This window comes from Melopsittacus undulatus, chromosome 4 (assembly GCF_012275295.1).
Source record: "Melopsittacus undulatus isolate bMelUnd1 chromosome 4, bMelUnd1.mat.Z, whole genome shotgun sequence".
NCBI classification, from domain to species: domain Eukaryota; kingdom Metazoa; phylum Chordata; class Aves; order Psittaciformes; family Psittaculidae; genus Melopsittacus; species Melopsittacus undulatus.
In genome coordinates, this window is record NC_047530.1 from 109,820,768 (window position 1) to 109,841,023 (window position 20,256).

Below are 20,256 nucleotides of genomic sequence, written 5' to 3' on the forward strand. Positions count from 1 at the left end.
TATAGATCCCAAAGACAGTTGTTGGTAGAATCGTTTTGAGTTCTGTTTTAATAATACCCTTTATATACCCTTCTGAGTTTGGTGCCTGCATGACTTCCATCGGTGTTGCTTCCGACTGTGTGGTAGGTCAATGGGAGATGGTGTTTCCGAGAGGATGGAATTTGATGTGGTCAGTGGAGGATTGTAAAGAATTGAAGTGCTTGAGGGAAAATTGTCTGGAACAGAGGCAGAGGAGGTAGAGTCCTTAACTATGGTGTGCTTTCTGTTCACTAACAACAGGAGGGGTTGCTACATGCGCTGGTGTAACAGGGATGTAACACAGGGTTTCTGGGTTCAGGAGGATATGCAGTTAGAGGCTGTTAAAGCTACCATAAATAATTCAAAGGACTTTCTCTACATTGTAACATATGGGGAGGTTTCTGTATGGCTGATCCCGAGTGACTGTTACCAGGTCAGTTTCCTTTGGAAGAACACTGATGAAAGATGAATGAGTGGAACTAAATCCCTGACCGTCAGTACAAGGCTGCGATGGTGGTACCAGCACCACTGTCTATTGCCAATATATTTGCCTCCCTGTGTTATGAATGTTCCACCTTAGTCTAGAAAATAAGAAAGGATTTGAGTAACTTACCTAACACCTATATCTCACCTATGGGAGGCATTGGTATTGGGTAAGGCCTTCTAAAGAGTTTTGCTCTTCAGCTTCTTCAAGGCCGTATTTCACATTGGTGGCAAAGTGTCTGTTAAACCTTTAAATTGCAACTTCTCCATGTTTAATTGTGCCTTTTCTTGCAGTGTTGAACAGACTGGAAAGATTGTTTTGACTTCATACACCTTTTCTTTGTGTATTTGCTTCCTTAAATGTGTTTCTAGATAAAAGTCACAGGCTGTTCTATCATACACCTTCAGTCTTGAAAGACCAGTTGTAAGAAGCAAACATAGCCAATAAATAGTGTTTAAGTGAGAGATTAAAACCTGATTTGCCCCTGATTTTGGTAGGAGTTGGTAGCAAGATTTGAAGTGAACATCTGTGATACTGCTTGCTCTCTTGTAGCCTTAAGAACTTATTAAAGATCCAAACCCTCAGTGTCACCAGCCTGTGTATTAATGAAGATTAAGCATGGTCTGGCCACTTAAGTCGTTTTGAGTGGAAGCAGTGAACTTATATCCTTGGGAATTAACATCAGTTTCCCAGCTGCCATATCAAATGAGTCTTTAACATGCAAGAAAAAACCTTGTCACTGTTTCAATACTATTATTTCTGGCTACTTTTTCCTCTATAAGTCTCCCAGGTGATTTTTAACTTGATCCATTTAGTGGCTGAGTAGAAGGTTCTATGTGGTGTTGGAGCTAAGTAGATGCAGCCTCTGGGTGCTGAGGTGTTTGATGTGAGGTTGGGGTTGGTTGCTGCTCACATCAGTTGACAGTTGGGCTATTTCTGTACATGCCTGGAACTTGTGGTGCAGCAAGAAGTCACCTATAACAGGGTCATAAAATGCTTCCTACTGAATGTGTTTAGAATCTTGGAATTCCAGACTGGTTTCTGTTGGAAGGGACCTTAAAGCTCACCCAGCTCCAACCCCTGCCACGGGCAGGGACCCCTTTCACTGGAGCAGCTGCTCCAAGCCCCTGTGTCCAACCTGGCCTTGAGCACTGCCAGGGATGGGGCAGCCACAGCTTCTCTGGGCACCCTGTGCCAGCGCCTCAGCACCCTCACAGGGAACAGCTTTTCCTAATGTAATATTACCTGGAAACCCCCTAAACTGAGCATAATTCCTTGAATCTCTTGAAGGATAATTTCAAACCATCTCTTTCCCTGCCTAGTAATTTCTGCAGTATGCTGTGTTCCATGCGAGTCGGCATGTTGCCTCCTTCGGTAAATCAGAATTGACCAGCTACAATGGTAAGTCCAAAATGAATCACAGCTGTTCCCTACTTCCTCGTGGCCATCAGCTTGGCATGTTTTTTCACTTCCAAAGCCAAGAAAAACAAGCTGCTTGCTGAACTCTTTAATTTCAGAAAGGACATCCAGATGAGGGGTTTGGATCCCTGTGTGTACAGTTTTGGGGAGATGCTTCAGTTGGCAGAGCTGTGCAGCTGTATGATCACTGTTAAACAGACCATCTTGGTTCCTTTATGTGGTGGAACAAATCTAATTCCAGTTTGATTTAGAGGTGCCCCTTGGTGATAGCGAAGGAGAATCTATGTGGGGTGAAGCTGGTATCTGTCAAAGGAAAGAGGAGATGGTGGCAGCACTGGAGAGTGACAAGTGTAAAGCAGAGCAGAGAACAGGGGACTGATGTGGGAAGTGAACACTGGAGTCATCAGTCAAAGGCAGTGGTGGATTCTTCATCCCTTGTCATCTTCCTGGCAGGATGCCTTTCTGGAAGGCAGTAAAATACAAGTCTAGGTCTAAGTAAAATGTGAGTTATTGATGGTTATTGAAGAGATTTCTGGGGCTGAAGTTATTTAGGAGTTGAAGCTGGATGTAAGTTGTCTTTCTGTGGCTTAAATCTGTGAAGTTTGGTGTCAGTGGGTTCCAAAGTATTGAAGGGAGCCTCATTTTCTTCCCCAGACCTCTATGGTGTAAAAATGTATAGTTTGTTTTGGTGAATTGCATGACTTCTTATCAAAACCATTGGAAATTATGTAATAAACCTTCATTTCACAGAAGTGGAAGTGGCATTTGAATGATGGCAGTGATTTTGTTCCATCGCTAACACTGAGCTCTTCTAGTATCACCCACGCAGTGAGTGGGTATGGAGTGTGTCCTACTCATGTTCATCAGAACAAACTACATTCACCTCCAGAAATGGACAGCAAATTTCTGGCACTCCAATTATTTTTAATAAGCCACAGTTGTGTTTTATGGCTGCTGAGATCATCCTAAAAACTGTTCCATGCAGTCTGTTTCAGTCTATGGGAGCAGAATGGTGTCTGTGTAGCAGTCAGATTTTTAGTGGCAATCCAGTTAATAAATCCCAGTGGTAATACAGAATCCCTGCTATTCTACAGCTGCTAAAGAAATGGTACAACCTAACAGCCTGCTTGATGTGAAGGTGTTCATGAAAGATGAACCTATTAGAGTTTGAAGCAGTGATTAACCTTTAAAACATAGAGTGTAATTAAAAGGCACTGACGGTGGTTTTGCATCTTAAGCAAGAAAAAGCAAACACTTTGTACCAATGGTAGGATTTTCCAGTTTTAATCATGATTTTGTTTCAGTTTATCCTGATTTTGAAACTATTTTTACAGTGACTTTTTCTGTCTTGAAGAAAACAAGTGCTACCCACAGGAATTAGTGTTTCCTAATAGCTCTAAACCCAAGAACGTAACTGCCGCTTCATGGAAATCATACGGACTCAGAAAATAGCAAGTAATAGAAAATCACTGCAGTATTTATTGACTAAAAATCATTATTAAGCATGAGATGGGAGAGGTGCATATAGCAAATCAGCGTATGGATTGCATGGCGTTGTCAGTGGACTCGGCAAAGCGACGTTATGTGCCACGTGGAAGGTAAAGGTGCATTTTCGTTGCTGTAACCTCCTACCTGCATTTTGTAAGATCTCCTAAGTTAGGGTGAGAATAGCTTTGTCAGTCACACGGAGCTAAAAGCTCTAAAGAATGAGGGGTTTTCTTTCAGGGTCTTATCTAACCTGAGCCGGAGTGATGCTAAATGTAATACAATATGATGCGTTTTCCACACTTGCAAAAAAGGTTTTATTACAAATCCCATGGGATGGTAGGACAGGACCCGAGATGTCATTGTTAAAAGCAAGGCTCTAGATGGATGTTGGCTTTCCCAGTCTTAAAAACATGTATAAAACTAAAAATCTGCAACTTGTTAAGAAAATAACCTGCCCACGTAGAGAACACGCTGTAAGAACTTCCACTTTGAGCTCTTGAGATGCTTCACCAGTGACTTCTCCTCTGTCCTTTGAAGGGGTTGCAGAACATTGGTCTCTCTGTGAGTCAGTAACATAAAACCAGTTCAGTTTTGTGTCACACCAGAACATTCAGATCAAGCTTATGGGGAAAAGCTACTGATTCAGTGACACATAATCTATAACTGATTGCCATTGAGGGATGCATTGATTTGATTAAAAGAAAACACAATTTAGGTGTTTTTGTGTGGATGAGTTAATGAATTCTTAACACTATTTAAAAATAAGACTGAATACTGTTATAGTTATGTCCATATTTGCTATTTCTTTCTGTTTAGGAAAAAATATATTCTTCTTAGGAAATATTTGGGGTTCTAAAACATGTTGGATGAGCTGTTGTGTAAACTCTGAAACATTTCCAGTTATAAACAATATAAAGTACATGAAAGACGTATTTCTTTTCCACATGGAAACAATTGCACTTCCATCCTGGTCCACAGGATCCCCTTCCTAATCCTTCAGCTTTCACAAAAATATGGGGGGATTTTGGTTGCTATGTACAAGAACTTGTAGCCCTCTTGAAGGTTACCTGTAAAGGTGACCTTACTCCATTAAAGCATGCTGAGATTAATTTGGAGCTGGACATAGGCTGCTTCCACACTTCTGTTCCCATTTTTACTTCCTTCTCTTTGCTTTGGAGGGGAGGGAAGCAAGTGATATTCCTTAATGGATTTGATGCTGAGCTAAGAGGAGAAATGGTGTGAACCAAAACACCTCTAATGTTTCAGTATGTGCAAACTCTTCTGCTCATGGTGACTTTTCTTCAGCCTAAAGACTGAAGAGGTTGTGTCTTAGTGATGCTGCAGGGTATGTGATTACAAACCAATTCCTAATAAACCAGTTTGGCCCATGACACTGTGACTCAAATGGTCTTAAGAATACAGAAGGTGATTCCCATTCTCTGGCCACTTCTAGCATGGGAATTTTTTCCACAAATGGAACTTTTTCCATAATGCCAGGTGGAATTTTAATGACAATAGCAAATACTTGGAGGAAAAAGTTGTGGTTTTATAATTCAGAGCAAAATTTAAAGTGTAGTTTTCAGGAAAATCCCCTAAAAGGAGAAAAAAGATGGATTCCCATCACTTCCCTAAGTGTGTTGGTTAGCAAGTACAGTTAATGGATTGAGAGATAAATTACGATGTGTTGGAAAACCCATCTGAAAAGCTTAGCAAATAAATGGCATCTAAAATTTACGGCTCCTTCCAAACTGGTTCCAAAGCGTGATGCACACTATAAATTCTCTGGTGCCTTCTGCGGTGTTGTAGAGGTTTTCCAAAGGCTGCATTACAAAAAGATACTAAATTAGGGCAAGTGCCAACAATCTGTAGAGCTTTTGGTTGTTCTCTTTGTGGGGTTGGGTTTGTTAATGGGTCAGAATGTGTCATTTAGACATTTCTGGGTACCAAAAGACTTAGAAGTGAGATCTAGGACAGATGATTGTCCCGTAGCCATGACCCTGTGATGCGGTTAAAGGCTTCTCCTGACCTTGGGAGGTTTCTGGCTGCTCACCCTTTGAGGATGAGCAGCAAACGTGTTCCTCTGGTGATGAGGACAGAGCTAAATAAGAAATGATGGCGCGCTGTCGAGATGTGGTACCTTAGTTGAAGTCTACATTGCATGAAGGCAGATACACACGGAGTCACATCTTAGAGACTAGTCATGGTCTTGGACCACATGAAAAATTGTGCTTTGTCCAGGATAAATGTGCTGAAAACTGCACTCCCCGATCAACATGGATTTGTAAAACTGAAGACCACTGCAAACATAAGGCTTGCTTTGTTATTTCCTCCCCTTGCTGTTTAAAGACAATAAACCAGACCCCCAAAAGGCTTGAAAACAACAGTGATATTGAGCTGTGTACAGGATGACAGCCTACAATGTACCAGGTTAGAATGTGACGCTTTCAGATCTAAGGAGAAGGGGGGGGGAATAGTTTTACTTTCCACCTTTGTACAAATTTCAATTCGGGTTTTACATCCCACATTGGTGAACTGCAAATCAAAGTTGGCAAGGGATTAGGCAAGGGGTTCTCTTAACACCTTGCTTCTGGACAGGAGTCTATAGGTACAAAGGCCTTTTTGGTACACAGGGTGAGAACTGGATGTCACCACAACGGTCAGAACCACGTTGGCCAGTAACTGCTCAGTCTACCACGATCCCGTTTATCAAGGATTGCTAGAACTCCAAGTGTTTGTCAAAGAAGGCCTTGAACTCCACATGGACTTGGGTTAAAGGAACCAGAGTTTCCATCTTCCATGCTTTTTTGATTCAGTTTTGGATTTTTGCTTGGGAGTGGAGGAGTAGCTCTCCTGAGAATAAGGCAAAGGTGCAACCTGAGTTTCCTCAATAGGATGAAGTTTTCTCAAAACTGGCTGTAGTTTATCTTCTTGCTGTTTAAAATCCAGTTCCACACTGAAAATGGGAAGAGAAAAGCAATTTGTTATTAATTATGATGAGAAAGACTTCATTAAACCCACATCTGATGCTTAATTTACAACGTTCAGATGTAAAACAAATGTGTCAATTGGATCTCCACACTTCTTGCACTGCAAGTGAAAGAGGAAGAGGAAGGTCAAAAAAGGACATAGTGCAAAAGACAAATAGGAATGGGACAAAGCTTTTCCCCCTCTTTAGGGGGGCTTTGAGGATTATAGTAGATGTGATGTGAAGTGATTGAAAATGTGAAATACTACTTCTCCCCCTCATTTTTGTGGTGAAATGCTCTTTGAGGGCTCCCAGGCTCAGTTCTCTCCCATCTACAAGGCCTGGGAGGATGGGGCGGCAGCCAGGAACCCCAACACGGATTGCTGAAACAAAAACATCTAATGATGTAAACCCATCTGTTTAGCTGACTGTATCCTAGAATTCCAGACTGGTTTGGGTTGGAAGGGGCCTTACAGCTCATCCAGTTCCAACCACTGCCATGGGCAGGGACACCTTCCACTGGAGCAGCTGCTCCAAGCCCCATCCAACCCTTATTTCAACATTTATACTAAAGGTTGCTTCGAGTTTACCTTATAAAATAAAGGAGACACATTATAAACCTCAGCAAAAGGATAATGCTGTCCCAAACCCAAATCCTGGCTGCTTAGAAATTCCCTGAAACATCATGGGTTTGGTTGTGCTAAAATGGGGATATCAGTTGATTGTGAATCCCTCACCACACAAATGCTTTCAGTAGTATGATGAATCTCAGAATGAAGTTGGCTCTTCCTTAAGAGCTCTCTAAATCTCATGTAAAGTGGCATGTAAATCTGGGCAGAACCTGGCATATATTATAGTAGGTTTGTATCAGAGGAGGCCACGAGGATGATCAGGGACTGGAGCACCTCCTGTATGGAGACAGGCTGAGAAAGTTGGGGCTGTTCAGCCTGGAGAAGAGAAGGCTGCGTGGAGACCTCAGAGCAGCTTCCAGTATCTGAAGGGGGCCTACAGGGATGCTGGAGAGGGTCTCTTCATTAGGGACTGTAGTGATAGGACAAGGGGTAATGGGTTGAAACTTAAACAGCAGAGGTTTAGATTGGATCTAAGGAAGAAATTCTTTACTGTGAGGGTGATGAGGCACTGGAATGGGTTGCCCAGGGAGGTAGTGAATGCTCCATCCCTGGCAGTGTTCAAGGCCAGGTTGGACAGAGCCTTGGGTGCCATGGTTTAGTGTGAGGTGTCCCTGCCCATGGCAGGGGGTTGGAACTGGATGATCTTAAGGTCCTTTCCAACCCAAACCATTCTATGATTCTAAGTTGGGGGGACAGAAAGAAGTATTTCAGCTCTGGCACCGGCACAGTTCATTTTTACTTCTTTCAGAAGTGATTCTTGCAGGGGAGCTCTCAAGAAGTACTTGATGTAAAAGATGAATTGTTTTTAAAGAACCTTGCTGAAGAGAGTGATGTTTTTCATAATCAATTCCTATTTAAGATAGATCTCGAGAGAGAAAACATCTTAGTTCTAGTCCATATGACAGAACCCATGTTATTATCATTCTCTACTGTAAAAACCCATTTTCAGCAGTTCAGACTCAGCTATTTACAGCCAAATGAAATATTTTGCTGCTGAAAATGAATGAAAACATTAATTATTTCAGCATTTAGAACTGTAAATTCTGCAGGAGAATTGGTTCTTGTCTATCAAGATGCATTTATCCAGCTTTGTTGTGTACCTGCTCCATTCAGGCAAGCAGCTTGTTTGCAAACTTAAGTTTCAGTCTTTGCTGCAAAAAGAAGCCAAAAACCTCCTTATTTTGTAATTTTCTACATATCTTCCTAAGTTATCTATAGCTGGCTTTATTTTTGGTCTTCATATCAAGCATAGGAAATACTATTAAAGCCAGCAAGTGTTATGTGTTTGTATGGCTTCCTTATATCATGTTACTGACCTGCAGAGCTTTCAGCTTCCTGCGTTCATGACCTTGATTTTGTCGCCTGTCACAGCTCTGACAGCTCTGTTCTGCTCAGTGCTGGGTTTGTATCCAAAGTCTCTACAGGTTTCCTCTCAAAATGACCTTTTCCTGAAATACTCTCTATGTTATGTGGCTCTCTCCACTCACAAATTTGGTCTTGTTTTGACTCTTCTTTAAGCCTCCCCCATAATGACTCTATATACTCACACATTCACAAGTTCCTTGGGCAACCTGCTCCAGTGTTTCACCACACCACAGTGAAGGCTTCCTTATATCCAGCCTAAATCTCCCCTGTTTCAGTTTAAACCCATTCTCTCTTGTCCTATCAGTAATCTCTAATGATGAGCCCCTCTCCAGCATCCTTGTAGCCCCCTTCAGACACTGGAAGCTGCTATGAGGTCTCCACGCAGCCTTCTCTTCTCCAGGCTGAACAGCCCCAACTTTCTCAGCCTGTCTCCATACAGGAGCTGCTCCAGCCCCTGATCATCCTCGTGGCCTCCTCTGGACTTGTTCCAACAGCTCCATGTCCTTCTGATGCTAAGGACACCACAACCGCACACAGTGCTCCAAGTGAGGTCTCATGAAAGCAGAGCAGAGGGGCAGTGTGGACACCCTGACTACCTCGGTCAAGGTATGAATAGAAGGTGGCCAACTTCCTCAAGCTGCTTTTCTCTGGCTTATCCCATTTTCTAAATCCTATCACTGTGGATTAGGGATTGCTGTGGAGGATTTTGTGCTTAGGGCTTGGACAAACTCTCCAAGCTTGTGAAGCTTTGTTTAGGCTGGGGATGGTGGGAAAAGAAAAGAGAGGATTATAAGAGTTTGAAGCAGGTCTTCCCAAAAGGTCATCTCACTTGTTAAAGCTCCTGCTGGATTCCTTGGCTTAAGAGGAGGTTTAATTTCTTTTATTTTCTTAGGAATCTATGTATTAATTTGCTATATTCAGAGCCAGTTTGGAACACTTGAGCCTGCCATAGCTGACCTAGCTTATTTGAATGATTTAGGGAATAGTTGAGTTTATTTTTTGCACACTGGCAGCAGAGCGAACTTTCCCTAATCCTGCTGCTGTAGAAGGGATTGAAAACAGAGTTTGAGGAGTCATAACCATTTGGGTTGAAGCATATGGACTGTGGGTGGGTATCTAGCAACAAGCTTAGAAATACGGATGGGCTTTCTTCTTTATGCCACAGTCACAAGTTATTAGCATGAATCATTTTAAGACTATTAGATGCTAATGAGAGGATGTGTTGGCTATTTGCAAGATGGATGAATTCAGGTTCAGGACTGGGTTGTTGAGGGCTTTATGCACTTGTCTCTTGAAACTTCCAAGGATGGTGGATGGAGCCTTCTGTGTTCTGCCTTAAGGGAAAACCTTTCTCCTCCTACTTGACCTGGACCTTTCTCATCTCATTCACACCTTTTCTGTTCACCTTTTTATTACCTAGTTTGTAATGCTAAGGCTCAAATCCTACAAGCATTTATAGAACAGCCCAACTCCTTACATTTAAGTTGTTGGGTGAACCAGGGATTAAAGAATGTCATAGTGTCTCCTTCTGGATAACATTAACTGGATGGTATGGCATGTCACAGCTTGGAATAGTGGAATCCAGATAAGCAGGAATCACTCAGAAACTGGCTGACTATACTTTAGAGGAATCTTATGTATTTCTTATTTCAACCTGCAAATCCCGAAGGCCAGGATCTAAAGCAGCTGGTGTTAGCAAGCCATTAAGATCCATTTTTACTGCTAAGCAACTTAGTGTAGAGATAAGATGAGAGAGAATGTAAGTTAATTAGCGTGGGTAGGAAATAAAAAGATGACATTACTATTCTTATCGTGTGGGTACCTGATTTTGCTATCTCAGGGATCAATGTCTGATTTCCACCCTGTATTGCCATACTTATGAATATTAATAATTATCACTATATCTAACCTTTACAAGTGAACTACTTCCACATGGGCTTGTGCTGCCTAATTAATTCGTGTCTGTAATCCTGTTTCGTTTGCCACTGTTGTATTGAGAGTTACGTGGCAGAGATTCTGATAATGTGTTCTGTTGAGTGCTTGGAATCCATCTAAAAGTAACTTCGGTATCAAAGACAAAACCGAGTATTGAAAACTATCATAATCCAACATTTCAAAGGAGTAAAAGGTGGCCAGGTTAATGACAAGAGAAGAGCTTTGAGTCATTCTCCCCATCAAAACTCCTCCATCCCTGGCAGTGTTCAAGGCCAGGTTGGATGGGGCTTGGAGCAAGCTGCTCTAGTGGAAGGTGTCCCTGCTTATGGCAGGGCATTGGAACTGGATAAGGTCCCTTCCAACACAACCCATTTGTGATTCTATAAATACAGCAGTGTATTATTGATTTGTCTGTTCTCCCTATGCAGAAATTGGCTCATGATTTGGTCTAGTTAAAAGTTCACTTCCAAGAGCTAAAATAACCTTGTAAAACCAATAGAGTACTTGTGGTCTTTTTGCCTAGAGAGAAGTCTAACCTGAATACTTCAAGATGCTCCTTCACGGAAATAACTCACATGAAAGGCCTAAGAATAATGCACACAATATTAAAAGAGAAGCCTCATTTTTCTCATACGGATTTCTGTTCAAAGATTACAATTCACAGGGGGTGATAATTTAAACAGGAGTGGAAAGGGCAGTTCCACTAAAAGATAATTACAGACTAAAACAGGCTGTGAAGACTTCACTACATGCAGGTTTGGGTGGTTTAGAATTGGTTCACTTTCTGCATAGCAATGCAATTGCTTCTTATAGCAACAATTTGATAGACATCAGTATTTAAGCTGCCTTTGTCCTGGCAATATACTTTAGTAACACTTAACCTATCTTTAAAAATGGTGAACGTACTTTAGTTTGTGATAGATGTAAAAGTTTTTGTCTTTGCAAATTGTTCTTTTAGCTTGGTAGAATATGATTTGGAAACCATGGATTATGAGATACCGATAGTAATGGAATAGATTAACATTTGTCACAGCTCAACATTTGATAAAATAGCTTATTTTTGCTACTTTAATCACATTATTTATTAATGTTTTAAATACTGTCTAGAAATACTATAAAGACATGATGTTGAATACTGTTTTCTGACTGTTTTAGAATATTATTTAGTTGGAACTTTATACTTAGGCTTTACAACCTAGTGTGTTGCTGTTGCCTGGTACAGAAGTTGTTCTGCTGTTTGAGCCAAGAGCTTTAAATAGCAGCACCACTGATTGTGTCCTTACCCAAATCCATTGGCTGGTGAAGCCTTCAGGATAATCATGGAATCAGCCAGGTTGGAAATGACCTTTAAACTCATCAAGTCCAACCATTCCCCAGCACTGCCAAGGTCACCACTTATCACCACTAACCACATTGAAGACCTCATCTCCATGTGTGTGAACACTTGCAGGGACAGTGCCTGCAGCCCTGCCCTGGGCAGCCTGTTCCAATGCCTGAGCACCCTGTGGGGCAGGAATTGTTCCTCAGCTCCATCTAAACCTGCCCTGGTGCAGCTTGAGGCCGGTTCCTCTTGTCCCATCCCTTGTTCCTTGGGAGCAGAGCCCAGCCCCTCCTAGCTCCATCCTCCTGCAGGCACTTGTAGGGAGCCATCAGGTCCCCCCCGAGCCTTCTCCATCTGAACCCCCCAAGTCCCTCAGCCGTTCCTACCCAGACAGAGCCCTTCCCCTTCTAAAGCTCTGGCCTAATTGGGTGTTTAATTGGGAGTGGAAGCAGTGAATTGCTGTGTGATTCAGTTAATGTGGTGTATCTTGTGTGGTGGGAGATGTCGGGGCCTCCCATGTCTGGAGTTCCTGACAAGTTCTATAACATAGTTTTTATCAGAGAAATAAGTGGAATTGTGAGGGAAATAGGGAATAGGGAAAAAATAAAACCACCCACATCTAAATCACTTTAAATTTTGGTACTTTGTCTTTTTAATAATGTTTCATGTTTGATTAGTTTCCTGTTTATTAAAAGAACGGAGGCAACCTGGTTTTCCTTTTTCCTGTAATACTAAGAATTGTAACAAACTCTTTTCAATATAAAGGCAAAAGAATAGAAAAATAAATTTGGAATTTTAGCAGAAAATTTACCTTTCATAGACAAAATAATTGTATTCTCAAAACTGTATTCTTAGGATGTTTGCTAACAGTATTGGCATTTTGGGTACTGAAAATCAGCTAAAACCCCTTTAAAGTACAAGTGTTCTTTGTCTCCTTCACTCTCTATGGCTTTTGTGCTACATATTAATAATCTACAAAGTAATCTCTAATTACACTGATTGTTTCTGCATTGTAGCTTCTCATCTGTGCTGTGCTTGGCATTAGAGGCTACAGTTGGGGAGTCAGTAGGGCAACTTAATCCGTCCTCTCGGATGCTGCTTCCCTGCAGTCTGAAGGTTAGAAACAGCTCTGAATGTTCTGTTGTTAATGCTACTGGGTTCATCCAACATGGATATTTATCATCAGCTTCCAATGTGCAGGGCCCTCAAACGTACTCAGGTTTTCAGTTGCAGTTTAACCTGAGCTTTAGTGTTCCTAAAAGGCCTTTTGTCCTAAAGAGAAACCACACAGCTCCACTCAGCATTTGTCATGCAAACCTTTTGCAAAGATGAAGTGTGCATCATTAAATCAAGGTTTAAGAGTAACTTTAGCACCCTTAATGAAAGCAGCATATGTGATTTGAAGAGGAATAGGAACTCCTACAAGGCAGTCTGGTTTAGTGATAGTTTTATCAGTGAATTTCTCTTTTATCCCCTTCTGGCTACTTACCTTGTCTCAGTAATTCAGTTTTGCTATAATGCCCCTGTTTTGCACTCTCTTCTTGCCTGCAGCACATATTCTCCTCATCTGTCAGAAAGCTGAGCTGAGCTTTGCTAAAGCTTCCCCTGGAAACCTTGCTTCAGGCAAGTGCCCAGCACTGATAGCTCCAGGCTATCAGGAACCTAGCAAGTGGGACCGAAGAACTGGACCTGCCTGCTATTCTGTCAGCATACTGATAGGGAAAGCCTTGAAATCTGCATTTCTGAAGTCACTTCATTTGCAGGGAGTATAAAAGGGAGAAACTGGAACGTTCGTTAACTTTAAATCTTGTTAATGATTAAATCAGAATCAAAGCCTATTGAAATCTTTAAGTCTTTTAATCAAGGTTTTTAAACAACTTCCAATTGGATTTTTTTAGCTAATGAAAGAAGAACAGTGCAAATGTGCTGTGTTCTACCTTCCCAGGCTGCCCTGAGCAAGGAGTGCCCTCAGAAAAGGGGAGATGGGTTAAGCTTTGGTCTGTATCTGGTTCTTTTTGCTCTCTGGTCTCAAAATCACTTCCCAAGTCCAGTCACTCCTGCCTAAAGTATGTTGAGCTGTTGGACGGAACATACTTAAAGCAATGGGAGAAGGAAGCTCTGACCTTGTAACACTTCCCATCCAGGAGCTACAACAGTTGTGCTGACTGTAACTATCTGATTGGAAGGTTTTAGACTTGGAAACAGGCGTCTGTTGACTTTAATTCAGTGGAGTACTTAAATTTATGATGTTCTATTTGTGTTATTGAAAACCCAGGCTCACAACTGATCCTTCATTAGTAAAACATTACTTTCACTCAGGAAAAGTAGGAATATAGGATTGTTACCTACCTATAGATAATACATGCACTGTTCCTGCATGTGTCGCAATTAGCTGTGTCTTGACCAGTCCGATACGAAAGCCTACAAAGACAAGAACATGAAGTCATTAAAGGGGAATTTGGTTTAACATGGTTTTACCTTCTATTATTCTTTCCTAGAAATCAGGGGTTCTTTTTGGTTTGAACTTAAATATTGAATGCAAAAATAGAGCCATTAGGAAACCAGGATCAATATTCAGCGTATTCAGGTTCACTGAGCAATGGGAGGATGAAGTAATTTGGAAAATGAGCCTTTAATGATTGCAAGGAGAAAATAAAGCATTTAGTTTACAAAGTAGAACAGAAATAAAAGGGAAAACAACATAGGAACCAAGTGATGTGAAGCTCTTCTGGCATAAAGCTGCTGTGAACCAAGGTGATGAACCATCCCTGTAAACAGGCTGGTTTGTTTTCTCTGCTTTCTCAGATCCCTGAGGCTTTTCCCAGTTACTGGTGGATGTATAGAACATAATATTGAAAAATGGCATCTATTTCAGTGCCTCAGCAATGAGGTATGAAGATGTGTTGTAGGGATGTTTATATCTTAAAAGGAAGAAAGTACCGTTTAAATCACACTTTCTGCTCTCGTGTAGCCTAGGGCTGTTCTTTGGCACGCTTTGGTTTGTAGTCTGTTAGAGCAGTGTCTTCATTTCTTTATGCATTGTCTCTAAGTTGGTCAATTTGAATTAAAAAGGGTTGTTAAGGAGTGCAAGTACCTTTTTGTGCATAGGTATTTCATCAAAACAGTCCCAGAATCCCAGCCTGGTTTGTGTTGGAAGGGACCTTAAAGCTCCTCCAGCTCCAACCCCTGCCACAGGCAGGGACCCCTTCCACTGGTGCAGCTGCTCCAAGCCCCTGTGTCCAACCTGGCCTTGAGCACTGCCAGGGATGGGGCAGCCACAGCTTCTCTGGGCACCCTGTGCCAGCGCCTCAGCACCCTCACAGGGAACAGCTTCTGCCTCAGAGCTCAGCTCAGTCTCCCCTGTTCTGGCAGGTTCAAGCCATTCCCCTTGGCCTGTCCCTACAGGCCCTTGTCCAAAGCCCCTCTCCAGGTTTCGTGTTGGTCCCTTTAGGCAGTGGAGCTGCTCTAAGGTCTCCTATACTCTCAGAGGGGTGAAGCAGTATCTGGGTTTCATTACCTTTTAAAGTCTTTCAGAAGCTGACATTCAGATTGTCCCCACTCTGTTAAACTTGGCCATGCTAAATATTTTTCCAAGCTATTGATCAAATAGTAAGGACCCTTCCTAAGGCTGCAACATCTAAAGTTTATAGATCAGTTAATGAAGGCCTTTATTTACTGAGCCCAGAAAGGATAGTCAATAATGGCTGTCAGAGGAGCACAGTTGGTTAAGCACTTCTTTATAGGTAAAAGCATAAACCCACCATACTGGGTACCAAGTTGGGGCATTTGAATCCATCTGTGTACTCCTACAAGCTACCATTCAAATCTGTTAATTCTCTGGCTTATAGAATAAAAACCTCCTCTTCTCTGCTCCTCTCTCCTGTTTGAACATGGTGCTGCAGGCTTTATGTGCTCACATCTGGCTGCCCCTTCTCTGCATAAGGGTCCTTTCCAACCTGAACCATTCTATGATACCATACTACACAGAAGCATGTGTGTCATCACTGCTTTAGTTACTATGAGGTTTTACCAAGCAGATCCCACCAGCACCATGTCCACCTTACAAAAGTAGTGTTTTAGTTGGGATAAACTTCCCTAGCGCTGGTTGGTACTTGGCAAAAGCCATGCTCTGTTTGGTGTTTATGTGGATGCACTGGTTCAGTCATAAACTATAGCCCTGCTTCTGTGACTTAGAGTGGTTTTAACATCACATTAATAAGGTATTGAATAAACTTAGGTACTTGGATGTCTTCCTGAAACTTGAGTTTTCCATATTGTATTTATATTTCTAAAGCATGATGATCTTCAAGTGCACCATCATTCCAGACATTCAAGTACTTAAAACCTTATTTCCTACTTTATGGTACAAGGCAAACTCATTAAGCTGGCAAAAATGGCCTTTTGATACAAATATTTAATAATTATAGGGTTTTTAGATGATCAGTTTGAAATCCTTGTTTCTCAATTGACCACTTGGTTTTAGCACTGGTGTCATTCACAAGCTTTACTGTTGCTGTGATACATGTAGTTGTTCCTATTTGGACGTAATTCATGGTGAACTTAAAGCATCATTTTCCTTATTGAGTATTCGTAGCTCTTTAGGGATTATTTTCTTTTCAAGCCACAGATTTAGCAGTGTTGCCTTCTCTGAACCATCCTATCAGTCAGACCTCTTTGTAAGCCCCAAGAACCCTGCATGGTGTCACCGTGTTTGGTTTCCATGCGGCGCTTTGATAGCTCTTAGCCAGGGTTGCGTATGTGAGTGTTAGATCAGTATAAATTCAATTATTCCTATGTAAATTAAACTCTTCAGGAACGAATTCTGCTGTTGACACCCCAGGGTTTTGGACTCTCACTTGCTTGTTTTCACATCTGCATAAGCACATGCATAGAATTCATCTACTTCGTGCCAACAAGGATTTCTCTATTGGCGTAACGTTTCCTTGTACATCTTAGGCCGTGAGGTTGATTTGCAACACAGGCGCACTGAAAACCAGAGCTTCCTACCAGTGTTAACTGCTACAGCCTGTTTGTGAGCACAGTCTGGGTGTCAGGTTCAGGAGAGCAGAGCTCTGGGTGGTTATTCTTCCCTTGTGAAGTAGGGTATTTTGAGTAAGCTACTTTTCTCCTTTCCCTTTGAAATGGTTTGAAGGGTATTCCAGTGCTGAAGGGCTCAGGTTAGACCAGTAACTTTCTTCTTCATTCCTAAACCAGTTGTTACTTTCAGTAAGAACAAAACCTGTAAATTGTTATGTTTTTCACCAAAAACTCCTACCGATTTGTTTTCTTTTTAGAGAAATTAAAGTCGGTTTTGATCTGGTTCAGATCCAAACTGGGGTGTTTCACTTTGTACTGAAATGCCTGGGAGCCAGCAGTTCCCCCAAGCTGTGAATCCCGTGGGCAATGTATTTAATGTAAAAATCACCTCAGCATTAAGCTTTGCAGCTCATTTTACCAATCTTAATATCCTGATTTTGGGAATGCCTCAGTGGTTTTAGTAGTATTACATGTTATAATTTGCTTCAATCGCTCTCTTTTATCCTCCGTTCTGTGTGGAGGTTGAACCTCATCACTATGAGGTTGTGCTGCCCCGTATGGTGTCTATGTCAGGGCACCTTTGCTCTGCTGCTTTGATGCATGGATGCGTCCGTGATGCCTCATTGCTCCCAAGGCAGACTAAAACCCATCACCTTTGAAGTGAAATGGGGATATAATTACGCTTTGGGTACTCAGGTGTGACCAGAAAAGGTGAATGCTGAAGGAGAGGTGATAGAGTTTGCTCTTCTGGTTGGCATCTCTGTCTCCTGGCCTCCTTCTGGCTCCCCTTGCATGGTGTGGTCCTTGGGTGCTCCTAAGGGCTCTTCAACACAGAGGCTTGCGTGTTTGTGCTGCAGTGTGGACAGCTTGTGTCAGGTCTCCTAAAACATGCAGGGTTTGGAATTCATGAAAATAGCCTTTTTTTGCCCTTGTGTCTGTAAAATCACCAGACAAGCAGTGGTGTACCAGGAACAGGAAAGACGTCTTGGGCTTGAAAGGGGAGAGTGCAAAGTCCTGTCCTGTACAGTGCACACCTACTGGTATGAAGATGTGAGATGCAGTCTGAAGGCAGTGCAAGGGGGTTGGAACTGGGTGAGCTTTAAGGTCCCTTAAACCCAAAGCAGTATGGGATTCTTTGAAGACCCAACCAAATCGAACCTCTTCCCCCACTAACCAGCAATTCCGAACTCTTTTCTTGGGGATCTTAATGCAAAAGATGTTTTAGTTCCTACTTGGAAAAAATATTTCTCTCATGGATGCTGAAGGAAAACTTTTGGTTTAAGTAGGCTGCATTACCTGTACTACATTATGATTTGTTTTCCCCTAAAACAGTAAAGAAAATAGAGTGTGATATATATATGTATAGAGAGAGAGTGTATCTATATATATATCTATATATATGTATCTGTGTGTATTTATATATATAGATGTGTATCTATAAATAGAGTGTGATATATATATATATATATATACACGTATACATATATATGGGGAGGTGGTTTAATCCGGTCAGTATAGTGAAGTCAACACAGCACTATTCATTCCTAGTTTGATGGCATGCATGCTGATCTGCAAGGAAGGAACTGAATGCATGTATCTGTTTAAAGAGCATCCCTGGTATTCATAATAATCCTGTATTTTATACTGCTTAATATAACATGTTATTACTCGAATAGCTTCATTCGTTGATACCTTACATCTTATATCTTCATTTTTCATATGGGTACACATACATGGGCATGCTTAACCACATGTGTGCTGTGGTGCTGTGTGGAGAACGGCTGCATTTGGGTTAGTTGCGTTGCTGTGGCTGCATCCACCTGGCTGAGTCACCTTAGCAATGATACCTCACCTCCGCACTCAGTTTTCCACACCTGCTTGAGATCCCCGTTCCATATTATTTGCAGGAGGCTTTCATTTCTTGCATTTCTTTCAGCATTCTTGGCACACCCTGAGCTTAACCTCAATTAACACCTCCGAGTATTAAAATGTTATAATGAAGAGCCAGGGTTTTGCTGACACGGACTGGCAATAACTAATAATAGGCTGCAATTTTCAGGCAGCCTGAGGGAATGACACCCTCAGAATCCCTGTGAAATGCAGAATTCCTGAGCCTGCTTGAGGCTCTTCTTGAAAATACCAACGGGAACATCCAAATCTTGGCATATTTGAGTAGGGTTTTTGCTTGTACAGATTGGAGACCCCATTTTGCTGAGGGAGGGGGAAGCTCAGATCTGGATGTGCTGCTTTTCCCCTAGTTTTCAGTTGGTGGCTAGAGAAGAGGAGCTAACTTAAGTATCCTGAACATAGAATCCTGGAGTTGTTTGTGTTGGAAGGGACCTTAACGCTCATCCAGCTCCAACCCCTGCCACAGGCAGGGACCCCTTCCACTGGAGCAGCTGCTCCAAGCCCCTGTGTCCAACCTGGCCTTGAGCACTGCCAGGGATTACAAAGCCATTTGGAGGGATAGATCTGTTCCATCTGGATGTCTTCTCCTACCTGCTGGGATGCAGGGAGTACTTTACACAAGTGGCTTTGCTTCAGAGCACCTTTATGTGCTGATGGGTGTGCTCTTTAGAGGATATTGATGTTCATCAAGCCTTTGATGTATTACCACCACCAAGAGGATAAACAGACTTCAAGAGTCTTCTTTTCATTGGTGTATGTGTTAAAATACAGTGAAACAAGTTATCTTAAGCAGGCAGTGGGCCTTTGAAGTGGTTCTGAAGTGACAGTTCTGACCGTGTGGAATAGCTGAGGAAGTGTAGGCTGTGGTTTTCTAAGTCTTTGTATAGATAGGTACTGTATTTCTGTGCATGGCCTGGTCCTGCTGGTCCTATCTGTAGTATAGCTAACCACACTCATGTTATCTGTCTGTACAGAGTAATGGCTCTAACATAGAGAGTCTGGTGAAAACTTCTAAACCTTGTTGTTTTCTACCCTGAAGTATTACTAATAACTATGCTTCAAGAGAAAATTGTCCATGCTATTAACATAATTTGTCTTTTGGAAGAATAAGATGACTGCACTATGTCATGTGTGTCTTAGCTATCATTCTGGCTTGAATAAATCATGTTTTACTGTGTTAAACTGCAGGGCTATCACTTGTATACGTTTTGCAGGTTAAAATCAGCTTAGCCATATAGGTTTAGTCTCCTCTAAGAAAGATCTGCCATTCTAGCTCAGTGGAAGGACTCATGTAAAGCCATTTGTATCAGCAAAATCATGTTCCTGTTGGATGAATATCTGCCTCTTAGGTGCAGATGAGCATCTGTTCCCTTAAGAACTTACATTCAGCCATCAAACCAGCAGGTATGTGCAGGTATAAACATCTCAAGTCAGCATCTGGCTCATATCAAGGTCATCTGCAAAATCACTTGCCCAGCTGAGAATTGCTTTAGCCCTCTTGCTCCTGGGTTTCCCTTACATTCACAGCTACCAGTTAGCAGTTCTGATCTGTAGATGACAGCAGTACAGCCTGATGAAGCTCTAGAGTCAGCAGTATTGTGCTTTGAGCAATCATCTTGGGGCTTTTTTGTTTGATGTCTACAGCTGATGCAAACATTGAATTGTTTCATCCTCTTCACGGGTG

At 41.9% G+C, this 20,256-nt stretch overlaps 2 protein-coding genes across 3 annotated transcripts in view; one reads left to right on the plus strand and one right to left on the minus strand.

Annotated features, from left to right (window-relative positions):
* Positions 1-20,256, plus strand: part of DOCK1 (dedicator of cytokinesis 1) — a 367,459-nt gene that overhangs the window by 91,684 nt on the left and 255,519 nt on the right. The window lies entirely within an intron of this gene.
* Positions 3,371-20,256, minus strand: part of INSYN2A (inhibitory synaptic factor 2A) — a 45,427-nt gene continuing 28,541 nt past the window's right edge. Inside the window, exons 3-4 of the mRNA XM_005143730.3 lie at positions 13,977-14,048; positions 3,371-6,362 (exon numbers count right to left, since the gene is read on the minus strand). Coding sequence (XP_005143787.2) covers positions 6,179-6,362; positions 13,977-14,048 — 256 coding nt within the window. The 3' untranslated portion in view covers positions 3,371-6,178. The remainder of the gene's footprint in view (positions 6,363-13,976; positions 14,049-20,256) is intronic.